This window comes from Phoca vitulina, unplaced genomic scaffold (genome assembly GCF_004348235.1).
Source record: "Phoca vitulina isolate PV1807 unplaced genomic scaffold, GSC_HSeal_1.0 scaffold79, whole genome shotgun sequence".
Lineage (NCBI taxonomy): Eukaryota > Metazoa > Chordata > Mammalia > Carnivora > Phocidae > Phoca > Phoca vitulina.
In genome coordinates this window covers 1985136-2008760 of record NW_022589782.1, presented here as the reverse complement: position 1 = coordinate 2008760, position 23625 = coordinate 1985136, and the positions used below count along the sequence as shown (strand labels likewise).

The window sequence follows — 23625 nt, the reverse complement described above, 5'->3', positions numbered from 1 at the left end:
GGCACTTCCGTGCTCCTCCAGGTGGTGTTAGGGCCCACGCTCTCCCCGTTTGCCGTGACATGGGTGGCCCAGATAATCTAGTCTGCCCTCGCTGGGAAGAGAAATCTGCATAGCAACAGCGCTCGCGGTCAGCTGCTGCACCTTGATTGGACATACCAGCCAACGTCCATTCTGATTGGCTGGCACCCTTCCGTCCAGAGAGCATCTCTCAACACCTGCCAATGCCCGTTGGGGCACTCATGGGGTCAGAGGGCAGGAGTCAGAGCCAGTTCTGCCCACGAAGACCCACTTCACCCTAAACTGAAAACCTGAAGGGCTACGCTCTTCGGGTGGGGACGGATCGGAGCTGCACCTGCCCCCGATCCTGCTGGGAACCCCAGGGAGCCGCACCAGAGTGGCCCTGTGCAGGGAGACGCAACAGCAGAAGGACCACAGTTCCTCAGAAGCCCCAGCGCCCCCTCCAGGCCGAGGGCCGCGTCAGCGGGGCGCAGCTCCCAGGTGCAAGCCTGAGCGTGCGCTGGGCTTGGTCCCCACTGAGCTCCCCCCAGGAGAGCTCCCCTTCACCCTGGGCCTCCAGGTGTCGGAAAGCCAGTGGGGGGCACACGGCTAGCAGCCAACAACAGGTGGGAACGAGGTGCCATCGGCACGCACCGAGACAGACTTGGATCCCGGGACTGTCACACATTGTGGCAGACCCTGGCTGGCTGGCCCCAGTCACTCTCCCCCCACCATGCTCGGCCTCCCCGCGCCCCCCAGAGAGCGGCACTGTTGGGCACGGACACGGGACTGAAGCCCAGGCCAGGGAACGTGCATAGTGATGTGTGCCTTCCGCGCCCTGCCCACGAAGCCACTCCTGTTGGATCCTTCGTGCTCTCCTCTCGTTTTTGCACGCCTAGCATGGACCCAAACCCGCAGGAGCCTTAGGAGCCGTGGGCTGATGATAAGGCACCAGAACAGACGGGCCCGGGTCCCCTTTCACCACTGGGAGGAAAGCTGCCCTGCAGAGAAACACTCTGTGAGCAGGGAGGGAACGCGATATTTCAGCCGTGACCTCTCAAGGTGCCTGATAAGCAGCTGGTGTCACCAGGACTAGTGTAGACACAGGCCACACAGTAACAGCTTGCTGTGTTTAAGACATACAGAGCAAGCCTGAAAGTACCAGCACACGGCAGAAGCTATACGAAGTGATGACAAATTTTCAAAAAGCACAGATAGAATGGAACACAGAGAAATCAAACGGCACGATCGCAGAAATTTATGGCGTTCTAGGAGAAGTGAGACAACACGGAGCAGGGACAACATCTGAAAGGACAGGTGAGAATCTGCCAGAGCTGATGGAAAAATATCCAGATTCAAGAATCCCAAGAATTAAACGACGACAACGACAACAAAAACCCCCTCACCTGCACAATAGTAAAATTGCAGAAACCCAAAGACAAGGAGACAAATGGTAAGAGCAGCCGCAGAGAAAAGACAGGTTACGTTCAGGAACTGCAGTGAGGTGGGCAGTGAGCTCTTGGCCACGGCAGCAGGAGTCGGGGACAGTGGAGCGTGCTCAGTGGACCCCCATGTGCTGGAAGAAGCGGCTGCCAGCTCAGAGCCTACACTTGGTGTCAGCGTACCCCAAGAAGGATGGGGACAGGACGACATCTTAGGAACAACCCAAACAGGGATGTTCATCGCCGGGCTATCCTGCGGTGCTGGCTCCCCATGCAGGCTCCTGGGCCCGCTGCAGACCGCCTGCTGAAGCTGAAACTGACAGAGGGCCAGAGATCTAGCCACGGCCCGTGACTCACATAGTCTCCCATGAGTGATTCTCCAGGAGAATAAGGTAGGGCTCTGCAAGGGATCCTGCTGGACAGGCTGATGGGCGCCTGGCCCAAAGGATCTTGTGTATAGCCTGCTGGCAATGGGGAGCCATGGCAGGTTCTACGCAGGGAAGGGACAATGACCAGGTTTAGACAGCTCACTCTGGCAGCCAGGGAGAACAGACTGGAGGAAGGCTGGGGGGGAAGGAGACCCATGACGAAGTGGCCTCAGGAACCCCCAAGAGAGACAGTGGACGCAGGAAAGTGCTATGATGTGTGCAGTGTCCTTGCCCCGTCCCAGGGCGGCTGACCCGTGGGCAGTGGGCGTGCAGGTCCAGGGCTCAGAGAGAAGTCTGGGCAGGAGCGTGAGGGTGGTGTGTGAAGCCAGGGGAAGGAGGTGGGCAGAGCAGGAGAGCAGGCCAATCCACACGAGCTCGGGGGCACAGCAGTTAAAGACGAAGGAGTAAAGCGAGAAGCTAACACGTATCAATTGCCGTCTTTGTGAGCCACACACCACGTCTCCCCGTCAGCTCTCCACAGCCCGGTGCAGCCCACACGGAACTCAGTGGAGGCAGGGGACCCGCCCCGGACACAGCAGCCAGTGAGTGGTGGGGCCAGGACGTGACCGCGGGTGCGGCTGGCAGGCCGAATGCCCTGGGCCTGCACCGGGACAGCCCCAGCGGCTTCCCACGGCAGTTGCCCAGAGCAGGTCTCCCCCCACACACCTCTCTCCCTCCAGAAGTCTCTGTGATGTAGGCAGAGGCTGTGGGGCCTTCACCTCTGCGGGGAGAACAGGGCAGGACAGGGTTTATCAGACGCTTTTTCCGCATCTGCTTTTTCTCCGTCAGCCCGTGGACGCGATGGCTGACCCAGCCTTGCACACCTGGGATGAACCCCACTGGGTGGCCGTGTCGTTTCTTCTACTCGTCGGACTCGTCCTGCCAGTGCTTTGACGTCGTCTACCATCTCTGTTCACGGCCTCCTGGTCTCTGGCGCTTTCCGGGAGTATCTTTGATTTGGGAGTCAGGGTGACGCCTCACAGAGCGAGCGCTCTGGGAGACGGCAGAGGGCGCTCATGGCCTCCTCGAGCGGCTAGAGCTCACCCGCACACCCGTCTGCGCCCCGCGCTCCGTTTCGGAAAGTTACGGATTATTGACTCCATTTCCTTAACAGAAACAGGCCTATTGAAATCCTCTATTTCTTCCTGTGTGAGTTTTGGCAGATTGTGTCTTTGAAGGGATTGGCCCATCTCATCTAGGTCAAGTCTGTGGGCCCGAACCTGCTCGCAGGACCCCTTTGTCATTCTTCCTGGAGGTTTTCAGTGTCCGTGGGGCCTGTAGTGAGCTCCCCACTTTCATTTCGGGGGGTTCATAATTTGTACCCTCTTTCCTGTAGTCAGCTTATCGATCTTACTTACTGATCTCGCCAAAGAATCAGCTTTTGGCTTAGATGATTTTCTCCACTCATTTCCTGTTTTCAATTTCACTGACCTCGGTTCCAGTTTTTACTATTTTCTTTCTGCCTTAGATTTAATCTGTTCTTTTTCTAGTTATCGAAGGTAGAGCCTATTGATCTGAGATGTTCCTCATCTCCTAATCTCTGCACTCAACGCTGTACCCTTCCCTCCGAGCACTGCATAATCCCACAAACTTCCATAAATTGTATTTTCACTTTTATTTAGTTAAAAATGTTTCTAAATTTCTCTTGAGATTTCTTCTTCGACCCCACCAGCTGCTTCAGAACTCCAGGACACTCACCCGTGGGAGGCAAAGGGGACAACCTCCATTTCACAGATGAGAAAACAGGTTCCAAGAGGGAGCGACGTGCCCAGAGTCCCACGGCCCGGGGACGGCAGAGCTGGCCCCGGTGCAGCCGTGCGGCCGCCTGGGCACTAACCCGGGCCCCGACTCCCCCCGACGTTACCCCCAGCAGCTCTGCCTGGTCGGCTGAGACAGCAGGCTTTCAGCCACTACGAGTGTGTGGTGATCCTGGGGCTTCAGAGGCCGGAGACCTGGCCTTGGTCCGACCCAGGGTCACTATCACCAGGGGCTACAATCCAGGGCCAGACACTCTCCAGCCCAAGCTCCTCTCTCTCTGACGTCTGGGCATCCCGGGGGCACAGTGGGTCGAGACCCCCCAACACATACCCGCAAGGTACGCGGCTGTCCAGCAGAGAAATCCCTCCTCAGATGCTTCTCCAAAGCCCCACTGGGCCCGGGACCTCCCCCCGCGGCAGCGAGAACACACGTTAACTCAGCAGCGCTGCCAAACGCCATTTATTTTGAGTAAAAAATAAGCCACTTCTTTCATCTTACATCAAGACGGACTCATCAACCTGGTTGGTCCCACCTGGTCCCGGTCTCCCCAAAAGGTCCCTCGTGTTGCCCGGCCGGCCAGAGCTCTCAGGACAACAGGGTCCCAAGGCAGGGACGTGGCCAGGGGAGGGGGCCCGGGCACGTGGCCAGTGGGCTGCCTCAGTAGCAGTCGGCCTCGTTCTCCCCCAGGACGCCCACCGTGGCCAGCATGTCCTGCAGGAGCGCCTGAGGGCTCCTCTCCACGTGGTCGCTGCTCTCGGCCAGCGCCCCCCGAAGGCCCTCCAGGTCCAGGGACCTCAGCACTGCCAGCACGACCTCGGGCTCCAGGTCCCCCAGGGGCTGGGCCTGATCGCCCGCCTGCCAGCTCTGCAGGGCGGCCTCCACGGAGGCCACATCGGGGCTGCTCCGGGACTCCTGCAGGCCGCTGGAGGAATCCGTCTTAGCCCTCAGGAAGAGGAGGAGATCACAGGACTTCTGAGCCACGGGTCGGTCACAGTCAAACAAGGCACGAAAGGCGAAGTCAAAGAGCCGCACTCGGCAGAGCAGCTGCAGGGCCTGGGCCAGCGGGCCGACGGGGGCCTCCACGGGCGGGGTCACAGCATAGGGACAGTGGGAACGGGGCTGGCCCAGCGTCTGCTCCAGGAACACCAGCGCCAGCTCCAGGCCCTGGGCCCGGACCTCCCAGTCCAGATCCTGGCTGGCTACCTGGAGCACCCCAGCCACAAACTGTTCCGCGTCCCCTGCCACGTCGGCATGGCTGTCCCTCAGCCACTGGGTGAAGACCTGCATGACGGCCCTCCGCGGGAATCCCTCCGAGTCTGTGGAGAGGATGTGCAGAAGTTCCACGAGCAGGCTCTTCTGGAGGACAGAGAGAGAGGCGGTCGGAGGGGAGAGGGGCAGGCAGGGCTGACGGGCACAGAACCCCCGCCCCAAAGAGAATCCCCTGCCACGCAGGTCTGGGGCAAAACCTGCTTTTCCCCTCAGCCCTCCATTTGCTCATGCATCAAACAGGGGTGACCACATCCAAATGACAGGGGTGCTTGGAAGAAGAGCCAGGGATTCAGGGAACGTCCCTGACAGAACCCTGGCCCCAGACCGCCTGACCCTGGGTGGCCAACCCACTAGGCCCTGGGCATCTAGACGACCGCCAGGTGTGGGCTACCTCGGGCCCCACCGGCTCCTACCTGCGGGCCCCCTTGGTGCTCAGGGCCGGCGGGGGGGACACACAACCCCTGGCTGGAGAGCTGCCCCATGGCAGTCACTGCGCTGGCACGGACGTAACTCTCAGGATCTCGTAGGAGCTGCTCGGTGAGCTTGGGCACCTCCGAAGCGAGGAGCGCGTGTCTGAAGCCGGCCTGCCCTGGGGGTCCAAGCGGCCACAACCGGCTGTGACCAAGGCCGGAGCCCGCAGCCTCCTCCCTCGCTTCTCCCAGGGGAGCCTCGGTGGTCTGCTTCCCAAAGCCACCAAGAGACAACCGGTGTGCCGAGGCCAGGCCCCCTCCCGCCCAGCACTCACCTCCCCAGTGTCTGGTCATCTGGGTCAGAAACTCGAGGCTGGAGTCCCTCACCTCCCAGCAGGGGCTGCAAAGACGCTTCTGCAGCACAGGGAGCAGGTCTGGGGCAGGAGGGGCAGCTCAGAGGAGCCCAGGCCAGGCCCGCCCTGCTCCCAACTGCTCACCCCTGTGACTCCCTCGGTTTAGCTGGGAAGGGCCCGGATTACCTCTCAGGAACAGCAGGGCATGGGGATCCAGATCCCAGCAGCCGGGGGTCTTGGGTGAGCTCAGGAGCCACCTGAATGTGGCCTGGAAGGCCTTCTTCAGAACCTGGAGCAGGCAAAGCAGGGCTGCAGGGCCAGGAGCAGTGAGGGGGAGCTGGCCTGCCTGCCCCTGTCCGCCACCCGGTGCTCCTGTCCCTGCTCTCTGTGACACAGATGGGGCCCCGGGGGCAGGGAGCAGGCAGCCCCAGGTTTCGTTTTTGGGAGGCAGAAGCACCAGCCAGCGGCAGAGCTGACATCCCGGGTCACGAGACAGGAGGAGGAGACAGCTCCCGTCAGGACCCCCACCACTGGACACTCTCCAGGCCCCCTCTCCTCAAAGGCGCGGGAAGCCACCAGGCCTGCCGGGCCAACCTCTAACCGCCTGCTCGATGGCAGGGGGCGTTCACCCTGCTCCCACCAGAGCCCAGCCACCATGCGGCCATGACGAGGAGCGTGTTTGCAGAAAACGCTGACGAGGAGCTTGGATCCCAAATGCAGGGCCCGTGGGGCTCCAGTCCCCACTCTCCTAGAGAATTCCCTGCTCTGCATGGCTCAGCTCCCCTGGCGCTCAGGCCTCACCACCACTAGGCCCTGGGTCAAACCCCAAGCCGCCGCCTGCCCCTCACTGTAGGAAGAGACTCTGGGGGCGCCTGGGTGGCTCGGTCGGCTAAGCGTCCGACTCTTGGTTTCGGCTCAGGCCATGATCTCAGGGTCGTGATGGAGCCCCCCGCGTCGGGCTCTGCGCTCAGCAGAGTCTGCTTGAAATTCCCTCCCTCCACCTCTGCCCTCTCCCTGCTCTCTATTGAAATAAATCTAAAAAAAAAGAAGCACCTCTGGTCCCGCAGAAGACCCTGTTCTAGAGGCCTGCAGGGTCTTCCCCACACGTCTCCCCCCCTCCCCCCCGCACCCCGTGCCTGTACCGTGGGGCTGGAGTCTGGGCTCCTGAGATACTCCAGAAGGACAGCGAACACCTGCGTCACCAGCTCTCGGGGGCCTGAGACAGACATGGAGGAAGCACCCAGCCTTCCCCTCCAGGGCCTCCCCAGCACAAGAGCGCGTCAATCCCAGGAAAGCAGGGGACGGAACGCAGCGGCCAGCCGAGTCCCAGCCCCGCCCCAGAGAGGACGCGCAGAGGACGGCAGCCCGGCGCAGCAGGCGAGCGGGGCCTGCGGGGCCCTCTGCCTTACCTGTCCCGTCCGACAGCGCCCCCAGGAAATCGAGGGCCGCCCGCTGGACCCGCACGCAGCCCAGCAGGAGCGCGCCGAGGTGGCGCCCCGTGTCACAGGCTGGCCTTGCTGAGCCCCCGCACAGCTGCAGCAGGGTCACCGCGGCCCCCAGCAGGGGCGCCTGAGGCCAGGGGCAGGGGCGCTGGGGCTGGGGGAGAGGGGGCGGTCAGCGCAGGCCCCAGGCCCCCCTGCCGCTGCGGACTCGGGCGCGGGCCGCACTCACCAGGGGCAGCAGCAGCTCCAGGTGGGCCAGACTCCGGCACAGGAGCCCCACGCAGGCCGCCTTGGAGGGGGGGGGCGTGCCCGCCGCCACGGAGTCGCCCACGGTCCCAGGCGGCACACCTGCAGGCCGAGCCAGGGGCCGCGCCCAGTCAGCGGGCGCCTCCCGCACGCCGCTGCGGGCCTTGTGGCCGGCCAGCGACCCCGCAGATGCCGCCGCACGCGGGACACCAGGACCGGAGGCTCCCAGCGGGTGACGCACCCACGGTGACACGGGCTGGCCGGAGCTGGGCTCTCTGAACCTGTCTGCGGGGCTCCTGAGCCGTGGGGCCCAGCTCTCCCCACAGCCCGTTCCTGGCCGGTCCCGCTGCTCAGGACACTGGTCCCCACGCTCAACACGGGGCTACTAGGTACACGTGGGTCCCCTTCGCTAATCCTTGGCACACCGCGAGGCTGAAGCAAGATGAGTCACAGCAGGGGAGGCCAACCCCCCCATCACCCTGGTCACAGAATCTAGACGCATCCAGGGGGACAGCCGGGGTGCCTGTTCTGGGTCGGGAACCACCATGTGGTGCAGGCCCACGTAACCACCCAGCTACTCGGGCCACCTGGATGACGCCCACCGGGGGTGATGCTGCCCCATTCATCCCACGGTAGGGACGCAAGATGAGGAGCAGTCAGACCTGTGACAACAGCCCCCACCCAAGCCCCTGCACTCTCAGCGGGGGCGGCGAGCTGGGTACCCTGCTGCCCACTGACCTGCCCCAACACCAAGGACACACCCCGGACCCCAGTGGCCTGCCCTCCTGCACCCGCCCACCCTTAGGAAGCAGCATACCAGAGGGTCCGGGGTCCTGAGCCGTGGCTTTAAGGACACAGGCCAGAGGCTGGAGGAGGACAGCAAAGGCCTGGGCCCTCAGTGCCTGTGGACTAAGCACAGAGGACACAGTGAGTGCCGCTTCCCGACCCTGGGCTGAGCCGGCTGACCCCCTAACATCCCCAGCAAGTCTGGGGCAAAGAGGCCAGTGCTGGTGATCCGGACACCCTCTTGAGAAACAACTTCCTTGCAAGCACTGTGACCAGCACTCAGGCCACCATCACGCAGGCCGCCAGCAGGGGACTCCACGGAAGCTGCTAGAAAGCACCTCCCCAGGCCCCAGGAACAGCCCCTCAAAGGATGGGCCACACCTGCTCCAATGGACAGCGCCTGCTGAGGGCCAGGGGGATGGGAGGCCCACCTCCTGGGAGCGTTCCTGGGGCTTCATCTCCTGCGTTCTTGGGCTCAGGGTCAGGTGGGAGGCTAAGCTAGCACAGAATTCTCCCTCCAGGCCGACTGCCCGGCCCTCCCCCGTCAGACCACTACCTCTCCCTGAACATCTGGAGAGCCTGGAGCCCAGAGCCAGGCTTGCACTGTACCCCCAGCCCCCCTCTGGGGAGTGGGTCCTGTGGCGACTTTCACCCCCAACCTGGGCCAGCATGACCATGTCTCATCTGCCCAGAACCCTGGAAAGACGCCCTCGTTCTTCCCATCTTTTTGGACCCATGCATCCTTCCCTCTCCCTGCGGGAAGGTATCTGGCCACTCCTGCCTACTAGGTCCCCCTCTATCATCCCAGGGCCCCTAGAATCCACCCCAGCGATGTGCATACCATGCTAAGGCCACTGGGGAGGGGGACAGACAGCAGCTGAGCAAGCGGATCCTGGGTACAAATCTAGCCCTGCTCTGAGCGAAGCAGCCCCAAGTCTGTTTTCTCTTTGGGGAGCCTACAAAGCTTTTGTTTGAAAACGTTATTCTGTCTCTACAGCACGTGGAAGCCACACCCTCCAGCAAGGCCCTGGCAATAACCGGAGTATGGCCCAGCCACATCCCTGATGGCCGCCCCTGACTCTTCTCTGGTTTCAGGAGCTCCCCGAAAGCTCCCTGACCATGAGGGCCATGCCCGAGACCTCTCTGCCTGTCCTCACATGACATAAGCCCCAATCCTTACCAGTCCTGCAGTTTCAGGATCCCTAACGCCAACGGCCCTGCTTGGGTGGGGCTCAGACGGCTCAGAGTCTGAGCCAGAGTCTCCCACAGGCCGCAGCTGGAAGAACTCAGCCCAGGAGAGCTGCAGAGAAGCCCAGAAAGAAAGTCAGTTCTCTGTCCTGCCCACCAAAGCCCGTGTAGTGCCCGAATGCCACAGCCCTGGACTGGGTATGTCCCGCTGAGACGGAGTCCTTCCTAGGCGTGGGGGCTTTCAGACCCCCTCTGGCATTCCCCTGCCCCTGGCGGTGCCCTGGGGGAGCCCACGAGATGTGGCCCCAGATCCAACAGCTACCTTAAGACTTCCCAAGGGAAACAGCACCCCCAACTCCTGCCCACTCCCGGCTGCACCCCAGAGGAACTAACCGGGCCACGCTGAGGAGAAGATCCACGAGCGAGTGTGCAGCTGGGACGGGGTCTTTCTCCAGCAGACTGGCCACGAGCGGACTCAGCTGCACCCACAGAACTTGTGTCCAAGGGTCATGGCAGTGCCCGAATGTGGTGGTCAGGACGTTTAGAGCCTGTGTGATCTGTGGGGTAGCCGTGGCACGCAGGGACTCTTCGATGTGACCCACGATCTTCTGGGCACACGCCGGCCAATCACCAGCCTCCAGGCTGGGGGGCCCCCCGGCTGGGCCTTGCATAGACAAGCCCAGGATGTGCACCAGGAGCTGCCCAGCTGCCGAGGCCACAAACAGGCTGGAATCTTCCTGCAGGGAGAAGATGGTGTCAACGGCACCTGGGGTAGGGGACAGAGCAGGGAGAGAAGAAAACGGGCTTCAGCTGGGACAGAATCCGAGGGAGAGGGCAGAGATGCTAAAACCACTGAGCGGCTCTCACGGCCAGACTTCGGAGCCGGCACCACTAGGGCCCCCGCCTCCCCTCTGTTCAGAGATCGGGCAATCCACACGGGAAAGCTCCAAGGGCGGCAGCGTTAGACCCTTGCAAGGAAGCTTCTGATCCTAATTAATTTCAAAGTCACCCCCACTGCTGGATCTGCCCTGTGAGCCAAGGACACTGCAGTGACCTCGAGCCTCCCCCCCCCGCTCCCCCATGTGCTCCTCACAGCAGCCCCGTGACATTACAGCCACTTTCAGACACGCAGACATGGCTAGCAAGGTGCCATGATGTCCCCGGGGTCCCCACAGATGCGGCAAGGCCACAGGCCGAGGGCGCAGCTGGCAGGGGCACTCACCGCAGTGGGCCAGGAAGTGCAGGGCACTGGGGTGCTGCGCCAGGGAGCGCAGACCCTGGATCCAGCCGCTGCGCACGGCGGGGGAGGTCCAGGCGGCTCCTCCTAGGGGTCCTGCCTCCCCAAAGAGCTTGGGCAGCAACTCCCCCTGCTGGGAAGCAGAGAAGGAAGTGTGAGCTGGGCCCATTCCCAGGAGACGGGCGGATCAGAGACGGTTTTTCTGTTGTTCAAGCGTTAAGGCACTTTTCTGGGACTTTCTCACTCGCTGCCAACACGAGGAGCCCACGGGCAGCTGCGCTTCTGGGAAGTGCCAGGTGACAACCAGTGGCGGCCCCAGAGGCCCCCGGCACGGCCACGTCTGCCTGCCAGGGGGCAGCTTTGGGAGAACTGGGTTTTAAATAAAAGTTCATCAATCCTGTTAGTTGTTTACTTCAGAAATCCTCCCCCAAAACAGTACCATGAGTTTCACCCCCAAAAGTCCGCCTCTGACCAGGACATTGTGCTCCAGGACCCCGATGGTCTCCACAGCCTACTGAACTCCTGAGCTGGGCCTGTGGGGTCCACCAGGGCACCCACCCTCCTCCGGGTATCCCCCACTCCGGACGCCCCAGCACACCTGTGTCCGGCACCCTACTCCTCGCACCTGTTCGAACCCTCTACAACCCGGCTGCGAGCCCCCCACCCCGGCCGGCAGTGCTAACTCCCCACTCAAGCCCCACCGGCTGAGGGACACCCATGGTCCGATCGTGCCTCGTCCTACGCTTCCTGCCGGGGTGTAAGATTCTCGTTCACAACGGGGTTTCAACACGGCGTGTGGGAAACCCGCCGCCTCCTACCGAGGTTGCTGCAGCCGCTGCGGCCATCGCTCCGGGCCCATCTGCGCCGCAGCAAGGGCGTCAGAGCCTATGTCGTGCCCCGGCCAGGCCACGGGGCAGCCTGTCCGGCTACGGCCCGACCCTCAAGGGGCAAGGGGCCCCTCCGATCGCCTCAGACTCCAGGACCAGGGACAGCGAGACCTCGGAGACGGACTCCGACTGCTCAGGATAGGAGTCTAAGTCTGCAGCGGCTACGGGCCCCTGCTGGAGGCTCACAGGGAAGGCCCCCTGTGGGAGCCGCTATCACCGGAGGGGGACCCTCCCGAAGTGAAAGCCCCTCGCCAACGGGGCGGGGACAGAGGCTCAGCCCCTGCCTTGCTCAGTCCGTCTGCACGTCCCCTGCCTAGACACTGAGGCTGCAGGACAGCTGTGCCTGAGGGGCCTGTGGGGCTGGGAGACCTCCCAGGAGCCTGTGCAGGGGTAGCCGGGAAGGGAACAGGAGGCCACCCAGCGCTGCGGGCCCCGGGGAGGGGACAGCAGAGGAGGGGAGAGCAGCCTCTCTTTGCAGCTGAGAGCCCATCCCTGGCCCGGGCCCCTGGGCCCTGCAGGCAGCCAGCGGCAGACTCTTGCAGGTCTAGTGTGAGCGCTGCCACTTCTGCGGGGCTCCTACATTAGGCCTCCCCTGTTTCCTCATCTGCGAAATGAAGACCGCTGCTCTGCTGACTGGCCACGGCCGCCAGGATAAAATCAAAGTGATTCTGCAAACCCTGAAGAGCTTTACAAACCGCAAGGTACCACGGGTACCTGTGCATGAGTGTGTGTATCACGTGAGAACAGCAAGCACAAACTTAGGCCCCAAACACACTTTGGTGTAGCGAGCTGCCAGAGAACATCCTGGAAAGTCGGTCCACAGCAAGCTGTGCTGGGCTGCACCTCTGCGGCATGTGCAATGCTGGACTGAGGAGCGTCCATGAACAGCATTCCGAAGCTACTGAGAGGACACATCCCTCCCCACTACTGTCCTCTCTTCAAGTGACTGCATCACAGCATGGCCTTCCCAGGGCCCGGCGCACACTGGGTCCGAGACAGTTGATGTGCCTTCCTGAGAGCTGGTGAGGCTCCGAGAGGTGCCAAGAGATGCCATCGCAGGGCCAGACATGCTCCCATCGGGCATCGCCTAACCAACCCAGCTGTGCCCGTGCAGGGGGGTGCAAAGCTGTAAGACGCACGGCTCTGGGGGGGCTCTCCAAGCTCCATGCCTTAGTACTACGGAGAAATTCTCTTGAGTCACTCATTCATTCATCCAACAGGACTGACTGAAACCAACGGTCTTGCTTAACCCTTGTGATGGTTCCATGTGACACACACAACTCTCCTGTCACAGGGAGAAACCAAGGCTCGGAGGGCTGAGTCAACCCCAGCTCTGATTCCAAAAATCTGACCCTTTTACTCCAACATCATTCCTGGCCAGTTTTTCACAGAAGGATCACGCTCAGGAATAAAAAGCTGGTGGTACAAGTCACGACACGGGGCAGCGCATTTCAGAGACCGAGGGGCCACGGAGGCCGCCACCGTTTTGTGCACCTGCAGAGAAGTGAGCCATGTACTTCTCGGTGGGGCACTCAGGTGGGAGGACCCAGGCTCACCTGAAGATACTGGAAGCAATCTTCCTGGGCTGCCAGCACCCCCGTGAGGCGAAGTGAGAAGGAGAGGACTCTGGAACTCAGGTCCTGGGGTTTCAGCACGTGGCACAGCAGCTCCACCAGGCAGGGGTTCTCCTGCAACAACAGGAGACTGGACCCTGGGGGCAGGCCCAGCCAGGGAGGGGGGTCACTGGGGCACAGTGATGCAGCTTGCCCTAAAGGACCATTCTTTTTTGTTTTTAAAGATTTATTTATTTATTTGAGAGAGAGATACAGCGCATGCGTACACATGCATGCATGGGTGGGGGGAGGAGCAGAGGGAGAGAGAGAAGGCCAAGCACACTCCCCTCTGAGCACGGAGCCTAACTGCTTGATCCCACGACCCTGAGATCATGACCTGAACCAAAATGAAGAGTCGGACGCTTAACCAACTATACCACCCAGGTGCTCCCCCCCTTCAAGTTTTATTTATTTAAGTCATCTCTACACTCAACATGGGGCTCGAACTCACAACCCTGAAATCAAGAGTCGCACACTCTTCCAACTGAGCCAGCCAGGCCTCCCCCTGAAGGACCATTCTTCTGGCAATTCCCAGACCTCTTCCTCTCCCACTGTTAAATTTAGCAATCTCACTGGAAGAAAATATTTGCAACAATCACAACAAAGGAGTCACGACCTGAACTCAATGAGAGGGCACAAACCGGCATCACCTCCACATCAGGTAAGGGACAGGACAGGAAACACAAGGGCCCAGCAAACCGGAAAAGGCCTTCTGTTGCTGACTACAACAAAAGAAATGCAAATTAAAGCAGGAGACCACTTAACCTCTCAAGTGGATGCTCTTTCTTACACTGAGAATACTACATGCAAGGAAGTAGAACGGAACAGCCATCCTTTTCCAGACGTGGTTCCGGAAATGTCTATACTCCACAACACCACAGTTCAAAGGCACCCAGGTGGGCAAAGGGAAATGTGGGGCACAGGCTGGGAGAGTTTCCCGTTGAGAGGCCCTTGTGGACACAACCACCAATAGATGTGAGAAGGAAAAAGAACAGCATGAAGAAGAGAGAAGCATGAATCTGAGAAACCAAGAAACACGTCGGTGAATCTAAAAAAGCACCAACTTTAAAAAATTAAACAAGTTTTGATGGGTTTTAAAACAAGAGGGGCGCCTCGGTGGCTCAGATGGTTAAGCGTCTGCCTTCGGCCCAGGTCATGGTCTCCAGGTCCTGGGATCGAGCCCTATGTCGGGCTCCCGGCTCAGTGGGGAGTCTGCTTCTCCCTCTCCCTGCTTGTGCTCTCTCTTTGTATCTCTCTGTCTCAAATGAATAAATAAAAATCTTAAAAAAAAAAAAAAAGAAAAAAAACAGATACAATCAAAATTCTAGACAATAATAACATGAAAATTGTGCTGGGCTGGAGTTAAAGTGCCCTGAGATCCTCCTGCTGGTGGAACGGATAGAGATCCTCGTTAACTTTTGACTTTTTTTTTAACTTTGACTTTTAAAATCCAGTTTGTGTGGAGGTAACCACTAAAGAACATAAGTGGAATGCATAACTTCAAAACCAGAAAAGGAAAAAATTTTAGAAACAAAAGCTTTATCAATCCAATGGAGGGCAAAAAAGGAGGAAAAAGGAACAAAGACAAGGCATGGGAAGTTCTGAAAAAAATACTAAAGAGCAAAGGTTCGAATAGAACAGTAAGCTCGACAGATAGTCTGTTCAAGAGCTGCTCATACTAAACTGAGAACAAGCCAGAACTGAGGAAGCAGGAAGCAGGACGGCACAGAAGGGCTGCGAGCACAGCGGTGAGGGTGCAGCGCGCAGCTTCCCGCCTTCGAAGAGCGGCTGCAGCAAGAGGAACAGCCGACAAACCGGACTTGAAAGCAAAAAGCATCACTGGTGCTTTTGGAAGAAAGTCGCTGTGCAAAGGTGGAACAGTCTACGCCTACATGGACCTAACTAGCTTCGAGATTTGTAAATGAAAACATAAAACGGAACTTCAAAGAAAAATTGTTGAATCCACAATCCCAGGGTAGGGTCTTCCCATCTCAAAAACAATCCAGCAAACCGATGAGTAAGGACACTGCGGGCCTGCACTGTGCAGAGCGCTGCGGCCGACGGAATACAGGCTGGCCGGGGGACAGGTGAACTGCGGGCGGCACCCCGCTTCCTTTATAGGGAGGACCACGCTGCAAAATCACACTGTGGCATGCTTGTACCGCCCTGTGTGTGAACTCACTGAAAACCAACCAATTGTACACTTTGGGTCAATTCCCTGGTATGTAAATTATGTCTCAAAGAAACCTGTCTAAAAGTAATTTTTAAAAATTTGACTACAAACCAGGCCACAACTGAGGACTCTACAAATAACAGAAACGCAGCAGGTATTAACACCTACAGAACATCTGTAAAAATTGCACACTCTGCCACAGTAAAAACCTTGACGGATACAAGGAAATCAAAATATACACATTTTCTAAATCCGATAAAACAAGTTAAAATCAATGATAATAAGACACGAAAACCCCACCTTGTGAATCTAAAAGATACCCCTCTAAATCGCTTGTGTGTGAAGAAGAAAAAATCACAATGAAGAGTATGAAATATCTGAAAACAAATGACAAAAGTACCTCAAAGTAAAACGTGCAGGACACAGCTTCCAGAGAAGTATGCAGCCTTACTTGTGTGTATTAAAAAGACTAAGATGTTCAACTCAAAGGAGAGGAAAAGAGCAGGATAAACCAAATGAACTAACAGCAGAAATTAATGACATGGGCTCTATCCTAAGGTCACTGCCAGCCAAGAGATCGATTGTCTATGTGAAAAGATTTACATAGGAAGCCAACGTTATTTATAGTAAGGAACGTCAGAAACACAGACATCTACTAATACAGGTGTGATTACATAAATTACAGTCCATTCACACAGCACAGAATCGATAAAATCAACATATTCTACAGAGAAAACTCCCACCATAATGGTAACAGAGAAAAGGCAAGACACCATGATATATTTATGCTGTGACTTCATTTTTATAAGACAAATGCAGCTCTGGGGCACCTGAGTGGCTCAGTCAGTTAATCGTCTGACTCTTGATTTCAGCTCAGGTCATGATCTCAGGGTTGTGGGATCAAGCCCCTAGTGGGGCTCCACGCTCAGTGGGGAGTCTGCTCAGATTCTCTCTGCCCCTCCCCCCACTTGCACCAGTGTCCCCTCTCTCTCTCTCTCAATAAATAAAATTAAAAGAAAGAAAGAAAAACGCAGCTTTATGATGTGTTAGGAAAAAGGGCTGAGAAGAAATTAAAAAGTTAATGGTGGTTTAATTTTCCTCTTTACTCCTTTGTGTTGTTCAAAGTTTATCTAAAAAATACGTATTAGTTTCATAATAACAAAAAGTGATTTCTTGAAACAAACGAATAAATGCAACAGTAACAACAAAATAAGTTCCTCTACAGCCATCCAGTGTGAACTGAACAAAAGGAGGCCTGAATCAGGGCTGGAAGCAGATAAGAACTTCAAGATCAAGCTCTCCCCTGCTCATTCCCTCAGGCTTGAGCTTGACGTGTTCCCAACTAGCCAGGGGGACTCTCTAGGATGTGAAGGAAAGGAGCCAGGGGGTCACCCCTTCCCCCTGCACAGGGGAGTCCCACGCACCCTCTGGCCTCCGGAAGACAGTCAGCAGCAGCACCCTCCCCCTTACCAGCTTCAGTTATTGTTTTAAACCAGTCCAGCAACTTCTCCAAACAGGTGTCATCTGCCATGGGCTGCCTGGGGTCTGCCAGAACAGCACAGAGAGCCGGGAGGAGTTGGGAGCACTCTGGGTCCATGGTGAGGCTGGAGATTCCTGCAAAGAAAACGTGAGGGCCAGGTGCCACCCACCCTAGCCACAGGCAGCCCCCGTGTCTGCTTGGGCCAGGCGCTGAAAGACCGCATGCCAGGGTGGATGCAAAACCTCAGCCTGGGTGGTACTGGGAGGTGGTCAGGAGCAAGCAAGGCCCTGAGTTCGGCTCTCCCGGGCTGGAAAGGGGCCTTAGGAGCTCAGAGCCTGCCAACCTTGAACTCCGGTGGGAGGGGAGCAGCTTGATGCTCACCCGGACAGCGCGTGGGCCAGTTAGGGGTATGTGTGCGCGTTCTGGCGCCAGGCACGCGCATGGGGTCAGTGCGTCTGCATCCTACAACCCTGCAGCTAGTAGCGCGGGGAGGGGGAGGCGCTCCATCCACTCTCAGTCCCTCCCGGGCCGGGACGTGCACCTGCGAGTCCTGCCGGGGAGGGGACCGGGAGCCCCTCGGTCATGCAGTCAGGGCGCGCGCTCTCGGGAGGCTGGGGTGGGCAGGGACTCTGTCGCAGTCGGGAGTGGGTCTGTCTGTCCGTCCCCGGTGAGGCCAGCTCCCTGGGGAGGGAGCCCTCGCTGAGGGAGCCGCCGCGGCCCCGGCCCGCCGAAGAACCCAGAGGAGGCACGAGGCGGCGGCTGCCGTCCAACCGGCCCCAGGTTGCCCCCGGATCGCTGGTCCTCGGTCCGGACTCCTCCCGGCCCGCTGCCCCGGCCCGGACCTGACCGCTCCCGGTGCTCGCTGCTCACCTGCGGCGCGTCCCTCGGCCGCCCCAGGCCCCGCCCCGGACCGCGCCACTTGCCGGGTCCGGCGGGGACGCGCACAGGGACGGCGGCCGCGGGAAACCCTCAAAGTGCCCGGAAGGCCTCTCTGGGAGCCCCGGGGCCCCACACTTGGGGACCGAGCTCAAGCTGAGGGGCGCTGAGACAGGCCGGCGCCAAACCGGTGGCACCGACCCATCACCCTCACAGGGACGCCGGTGGTACGTGCCCGAGGACCCAGCGGGCATTGCGCCCAGAAGGCGGGGCTTCTCCGGAGGAAGGGGTGGGGCAAAGGCCGGAAAAGGCGTGGCTTCGAGAGCTTAGGGGACCAAGTGTGTGGGCGGGCAGGTGGGACGGATGCCCAACGGGAAAGGGGCATTCTCATCTTTAAGGTTGAGTCACTGGTCCTTTGGCCTCAAAACTGGGTCCTCAGGGCCCGTCAGCTGTATGCCAGAGTTCTCAAAGCCAGTGGACAAAAACAAGCCTCATCTTGGGGCGCCTGGGTAGCTCAGTCGGTTAAGCCCCTGACTCTTGATCTGACTCTTGATCTCAGGGTTGTGAGTTCAAGTCCTGTGTTGGGCTCCAACAACAACAGCAACAAAACAAGCCTCATCTTCCCATAGCGTCAGTGTTTCAGCAAGATTTTTGGGGAACCACCGGGTACATATTAGGATATAGAAAGCAGAATCCTTAGGGGTACTAAGCTAAAAAAGAACTTTAAGGGGCACCTGGGTGGCGCAGTCGATTAAGCATCTGCCTTTGGCTCAGGTCATGATCCCAGCGTCCTGGGATGGGGTCCTGCATCGGGCTCTCTGCTCAGTGGGGAGCCTGCTTCTCCCTCTCCCTCTGCCTGTGCTCTGCCTACTTGTGTGCTCTCTCTGTCAAATGAATAAATAAAATCTTAAAAAAAAAGAACTTTAAAAAACATGACCTTGATGGGTGACCACTCCGGACACCCCGCCCCTTAGAACTACTTGGGTGAAAAGGTTTAAACTGCACAGTTCTCTTCCCTGAATTGTGATCCCTCATTGTAAAAATGGGGATACTAATATTTGTGTGGTTGAGCAGTTGTGGGGGAAAAACATCTTACAGTAGCACTGTGCTGAGTGCTTCATTTAATATAAGCCCAGGTGATTTGCCACCACTTTGAGGAGGGTGGGTATTATTACCATCCCCTCAGATGAATAAACTTAAGCGTAGAGAGGCTAACTCCGAAGGTCGTGGAGCTAGTGGGCTGGCATGGCCTGGATCTGAACCCAGGCAGTCTGGCTCCACAGCTGAATACTATACAGGTCCACCGTTTCATAACTGAAACTTTTGAAGACACCTGGTTCAGAAAATGTAATTGTTCACACTTTAGAGAAGTTACATGGTACATATACGCTGTATGTGAGATTACAATCCCAGCAGGATCTGATGCTGCACACCATAATCCAATGCATTAAAAGTTCCCTGGTGAGACTCATTAATATACACACCAAGTGGAATACAGAAGCATTGCACATAGCCTCAGCTCAGACTTTTGTTGGCAAATCACTTGAGGTCAGAACAGGTTTGGCCAACAAAAAAAATTTGAAAGGCTTTCAGAAGTTTTTAGAATTCAGAAGAGCAGATAAAAAGTCATGAACATGTACTGTTTCTATAACTAAATGAGAGAAAGTAAGTGAAGCAACGCAAACAGAAGAGCAGGGGCATTGCGGAGCCCCAGGAGTGGAGTAACAGATACAAGTGCATAGGTAGGTTAGCTAGCAAAAGCTCTTGTCCACCTTGTGGGCAATACCTCGAGGAAATAAATGGGAGTCCTTAAGATTATCAGCTCCGTTTCTCCTGCAACAGCCTCTGAACCACCTTGTGGCTCACCCTCTTTGTTGTGCAGGTGAGGATGCAGAAGACAAGAGGGCCATGAACCTGTAGTAGGTGTTGGTGCCAGAACTAAGAGGAGTAATAACCTGTCAGGCATTTCTGCCACACCACACTACAGTGGTGTGGGGATTCATTCATTCACCCCATCAAACGAAGTCTGTCACATTGCACTCATTCTGGAACAGGCAACTAAGCACTTTACAGATATTGACTCATTTGAGCCTCACAACACTTTTCTCCACTTTGTATTTGAGGAAACAGTGGCGCAGAGAAGTTACATGACTCCTTGGACGCCAAATATATATTAATTGAGCACCTGCCTGAGCCAGACCCTTCCAAGGGATGGAGGTATGGCTGTGAACTAAACAAAGCTCCTGCCCCAGAGAGCTTACATTCTAGACATGGAATGCTTTTGTGGATAACGTCACGTGGCTGGGAAAAACAAAACAAAACAGGGTGAGGGGACAGAGTAGGTGCCCTTGGAGACCTGTATGAAGGAGCAAGAGCACATCCTACTTGCTAATAATAATTTAAATAAGCTTTGGAGCCCAGTGCTCCTAAAGATCTTCATGATACACACTGAGTGCAGTGCAAACTCATTATTTTTTATTGTCCTGGGGCTACGTCAGAACCCAGGAGCCTAAGATAGAGATCCGGGAGGATAACTTTCTGAATGCCAGGTGTCCAGAACGAGCAGCCTGGGACACTGCACAAGCCCCTTGTCCCTTCCAGCGTTAACCTAACAAATACTAGCATCCTGCTCTGGTGACTAGCGCACCAGCTTATGGAGGAGCCTCCACGAGAGAAGGCGGGGGACGCACTCCAGAACCGTCTAGCGCGACCCGCGACTTCCAGCAGGGCCCGGCTCTCCGCCACCTCCGCGCGCGCTGCGGGTCGGCCCGCGGGTTTCTCAGCGCACGCGCACGGTCGGCCGGACTCGCCGGCGCCGGCCACATCCGGGGCTCCGCAGGCGGCGCGGTTACCATGGCAGCGGGGTCGCGGCTGGCGCGCGGGCTGGCAGGCCCGGAGGCTGCGGGCGGCCGGGCGGCCGGCGGAGCCGCACAGCCCGACAGCCGCGCCCGCAGCGCCGAGGGGCGGCCGGGCAGCGCTGCCGCCATGTCGCTGGGCACCGCGGAGCCGGCCTCGGAGACGGTAAGCGCGGGGGGCCTCCTCGTTCCCTTCAACTCTGCGACTCTCGGGGCCGGGCGCGGGCCGGAGGAAGGGGAGCACGGCCGGCGGCCGCCGGGTGACAGCTACCATTATTGTTACCGCATAAGAGCGGCCATCGGGCCCCCGCCCTTGTGCAGCCGGCCGGGCCTCGCCGCCCCCCACCCAGCCTCCAGCCGCCCCTGGACCGCGCCCGGCCTTGCACAGGCCGCCGCTTCCAGGAAGCCCTCCCGGACGCTGCGCCCTCGCCGCGCGGCGCCTGCGAGGCCCCGGCCTGTGGCGAGCCTGCGACCGCGGTCCGCGGGGCAGCGGAGCCTACTGTGTAAGTGCCCGCCCACCCGTGCCTCTGGGGCGGGGGGCAGCGGCCGGGGCGGCCGGCCCGAGCCATCCGGATGTGCGGGGGGTGGGGGTGGGGGAAGCCCCCGGCCCCCGGCCCCCGGCCCCTGGGAACAGCGCCCTGCCCATCGCCGGTTGGAGAAGGCTTCCCGGAGGAGGTGCCTCCAAGCTTCCTCCCCTGGGTGAGGGCAAGCGTGCTGTCAGCTCGTGCCTTTTCCGAGTGTTTTTGGCGCCCCTGCTCTCCGCTGGAGGTGTCAACGTGGATTAATGAGCGGCATTCCGGTGGGGGGAGAACGAGGCAGTAAACCGCACTAACATGGCCTGTGCAGAACGTGAAACAGGCCCATGTGGCCGCGAGGGGTGGCAGAGGGCTGCTTTAGGCTGCGTGCCCTAGGCAGGTGCCCAGGACGCCCTGGATGTCCCTGACCAGAAGGAGGTCTGAGTGCAGAGGGGCCAGCAAGCACTAAGGTCCTGGGGTGGGAAGGTGGGATGTGCTCCAGGGCCTGAAAGAAAGCTTGCTGGGACCTCGTGGGGGAAGGTGGGAGCGGGCCTGACAGTGGACAGCCTCTAACGCCGTACAGGGAGTTTGGACTTTATTTCCCACACTGTGAGAAGCTTTTGGAGGGTTCCAGACAGAGGGCATTTTGCTCACTTTGCTTCCTTCTCACGGAGAAGGCTGTGCTGGGCAGGGCTACACAGAGCTCAACCAGTGCAGAGCGTCCCTCAAGGCACCAAGTCCTGCCTCACCTAGAAGCCCGGCCCACCTACCCGGGACTCACTGCGCCTTCATCTTTAGAAAGTGACTTCTTAGGTCGTGGTTGTGAAAATCGTGAGCACTAGAGAAAATGTAGAAAGTCAATTTACCCGTGATCTAACCACCCGTGATCTAACAAGATCACCTTAATGTTCAGTGTATTTCCTTTCGATCTTTTCTCAATGCATCTCTTCCCACACAGTGTTTAAAAAAAATTAAGATCATATTTAAATTGTTTTGTGACCTTTACCATTTAATTTGTTATTAACATTTTTCCCACAGCCACACGTTTTCAAGAGCATGATTTAAAAAGTCTGAGCTGTGGCTACCCCTACTTTATCCACTTCCCTGCTTTCCCTCTCTCGTTGGCACTTTTTCTCTACTAGGAACAGTGTGGCTGTAAACATTCTTACACGCTTAGCATTTGTTAAGCCCTTTCCATGTGAGGCTCTGAGGACACAAAACCAGGTAAGCCCCAGTGCCTTGGTCTCAAGGAACTCCGTCGTGGAGGAACTGGTGCGAAGCTCTCTCAGCACTTAGGAGACTGTGCGCCCTTGGTCCAGGCTAACCTGTGGCTTTCTGCTTAGCTTGGATCTGTTTGAAATTAGATAAGAACCTCTTGGGAGCAGGCACTGTGCGGTCTGTCCGTTCCCCCAAGTGGACTGCAGCTGCCTCCGGGCTGGCTGGTGAACTTCCCAGAGCTCTTACTCTGTGCCAGGGGGCTCACCGCATGGTGGCTGTATACATGGAGCCTGAGTGGGACCACGTGGCTGTACACAGAGCCACAGGGGTGACCTGGAGCCTGAGTGGAACCACCAGTGATTTAAGAGTCAACACTTGTGAAAGGGCTCAGAGATTCTAGAATAAGACAGCAAGAGCATGTATTAGGCATTCACTACGTGTAAGGTTCTGTGTCACGTGCTTTACTACGGACCCGCCTCTGACCTGTTGTCCAACCCCTGTGCCCTGCTGCCTCCCGATCCCCTTGCAGCCTCACAGCAGCACGGCTTGAACAGATTTATGACGGCTGCTCTGAAGACCTTGTCTGCTAAGTCCATCATCCAGGCCCCTTCAAAAGCTTCTGTTTCCACTTTTCCCCCTCCTATCACTCACTTTCCTGTTTCTCTCTGTGTCTCTTAGTTTCCTGTTGGCAGCTAGACATTTAGGTAGAATGTTACAGCAACTCTGGGTATTGATCCCTCCTCCCCATGGGACTGATGCGGTTTGCTTGGTGGTTCATCTCTGCTGAGTGACTTGACTGGACTGACCCTGCAGTTGATCTCCCCACGCTGCGCAGCCTCTGATTCCCTGCTCAGATTCTTTCTTGTTTGCATCTTCCAGCCTAACTACCTAGGGGTCACCCTGGGGTCAGCAGAAGCCACTTTCTGCTCAAACGTTATAGGTAAGCCCCTTGGCCTGTCAGATCTTTGCCTTTACCACTGCATGTACGTGTATGTGCGTGCACGTACGAGTTTGGTGTGTGTGCGTGCATGAATGCACATGTGCGTGTGTGGTGTGCATGCGTGTGTGGTGTGTGCCTGGGTGTGTGTGCACACGCGTGTGCATCTGTGGTGTGCGTGTGTGTGCAAGCACGTGTGCATCTGTGGTGTGCGTGCATGTGTGTGTGTGCCTGTGTGCGCGTGCATCTGTGGTGTGTGTGTGTGGTGGGTGTGCCTGCGTGTGCATGCACACACGTACATCTGTGGTGTGCGTGCGTGTGTGGTGTGTGCCTGCGTGTGTGCACACGCGTGTGCATCTGTGGTGTGCGTGCGTGTGCCATGTGTGTGCGAGCACGTGTGTATCTGTGGTGTGCGTGCATGTGTGTGTGTGTGCCTGTGTGCGCATGCATCTGTGGTGTGCGTGTGCGTGTGTGGTGGGTGTGCCTGCGTGTGCGTGCACACACATGTACATCTG

At 58.1% G+C, this 23625-nt stretch overlaps 2 protein-coding genes across 11 annotated transcripts in view; one reads left to right on the top strand and one right to left on the bottom strand.

The window, feature by feature from the left end:
- Positions 1-4074: 4074 nt before the first annotated feature.
- BRAT1 (BRCA1 associated ATM activator 1) lies at positions 4075-17817 on the bottom strand. 6 transcript variants are annotated; one of them, XM_032394226.1, is made up of 14 exons: positions 17251-17817; positions 16700-16843; positions 13000-13154; positions 10542-10689; positions 9713-10085; positions 9312-9431; positions 8163-8254; positions 7329-7447; positions 7067-7253; positions 6800-6873; positions 5844-5946; positions 5640-5738; positions 5308-5483; positions 4075-4981 (listed from the first exon to the last, which is right to left on the bottom strand). In XM_032394226.1, exons 1-14 carry the CDS (start codon positions 17291-17293, stop codon positions 4283-4285), a joined length of 2532 nt encoding a protein of 843 aa, XP_032250117.1. In that variant the 5' UTR covers positions 17294-17817; the 3' UTR covers positions 4075-4282. The 6 variants fall into 6 exon arrangements, with proteins under 6 accessions (XP_032250117.1, XP_032250118.1, XP_032250114.1 ...); XM_032394227.1 differs by having other exon boundaries at positions 4075-4978; XM_032394223.1 differs by having other exon boundaries at positions 5844-5966; positions 6800-7253.
- Positions 17818-20507: 2690 nt separating this feature from the next.
- IQCE (IQ motif containing E) overlaps positions 20508-23625 on the top strand; it is a 45639-nt gene continuing 42521 nt past the window's right edge. For 4 of the 5 annotated variants that reach the window (XM_032394105.1, XM_032394103.1, XM_032394102.1 and 1 more), the window contains exon 1: positions 20508-20606. In XM_032394105.1, coding sequence (XP_032249996.1) covers positions 20571-20606 — 36 coding nt within the window. In that variant the 5' untranslated portion in view covers positions 20508-20570. Of the gene's footprint in view, positions 20607-23052; positions 23114-23625 lie in introns of all 5 variants that reach the window. The other variant, XM_032394104.1, reaches the window with a different exon arrangement.

Excerpts from the sequence above, each read along its gene's own strand:
- BRAT1 (XM_032394223.1), bottom strand. The coding sequence starts at position 17,293 with ATGACCGAGGGGCTCCCGGTCCCCTCCCCGGCAGGACTCGCAG. Across the intron at positions 5,967-6,799 it reads GCCCAGACTCCAGCCCCACG|CCCTGCTTTGCCTGCTCCAG; the intron begins GTACAGGCACGG and ends CTGGCCCTGCAG. Across the intron at positions 5,484-5,639 it reads GATGACCAGACACTGGGGAG|GGCAGGCCGGCTTCAGACAC; the intron begins GTGAGTGCTGGG and ends TTGGACCCCCAG.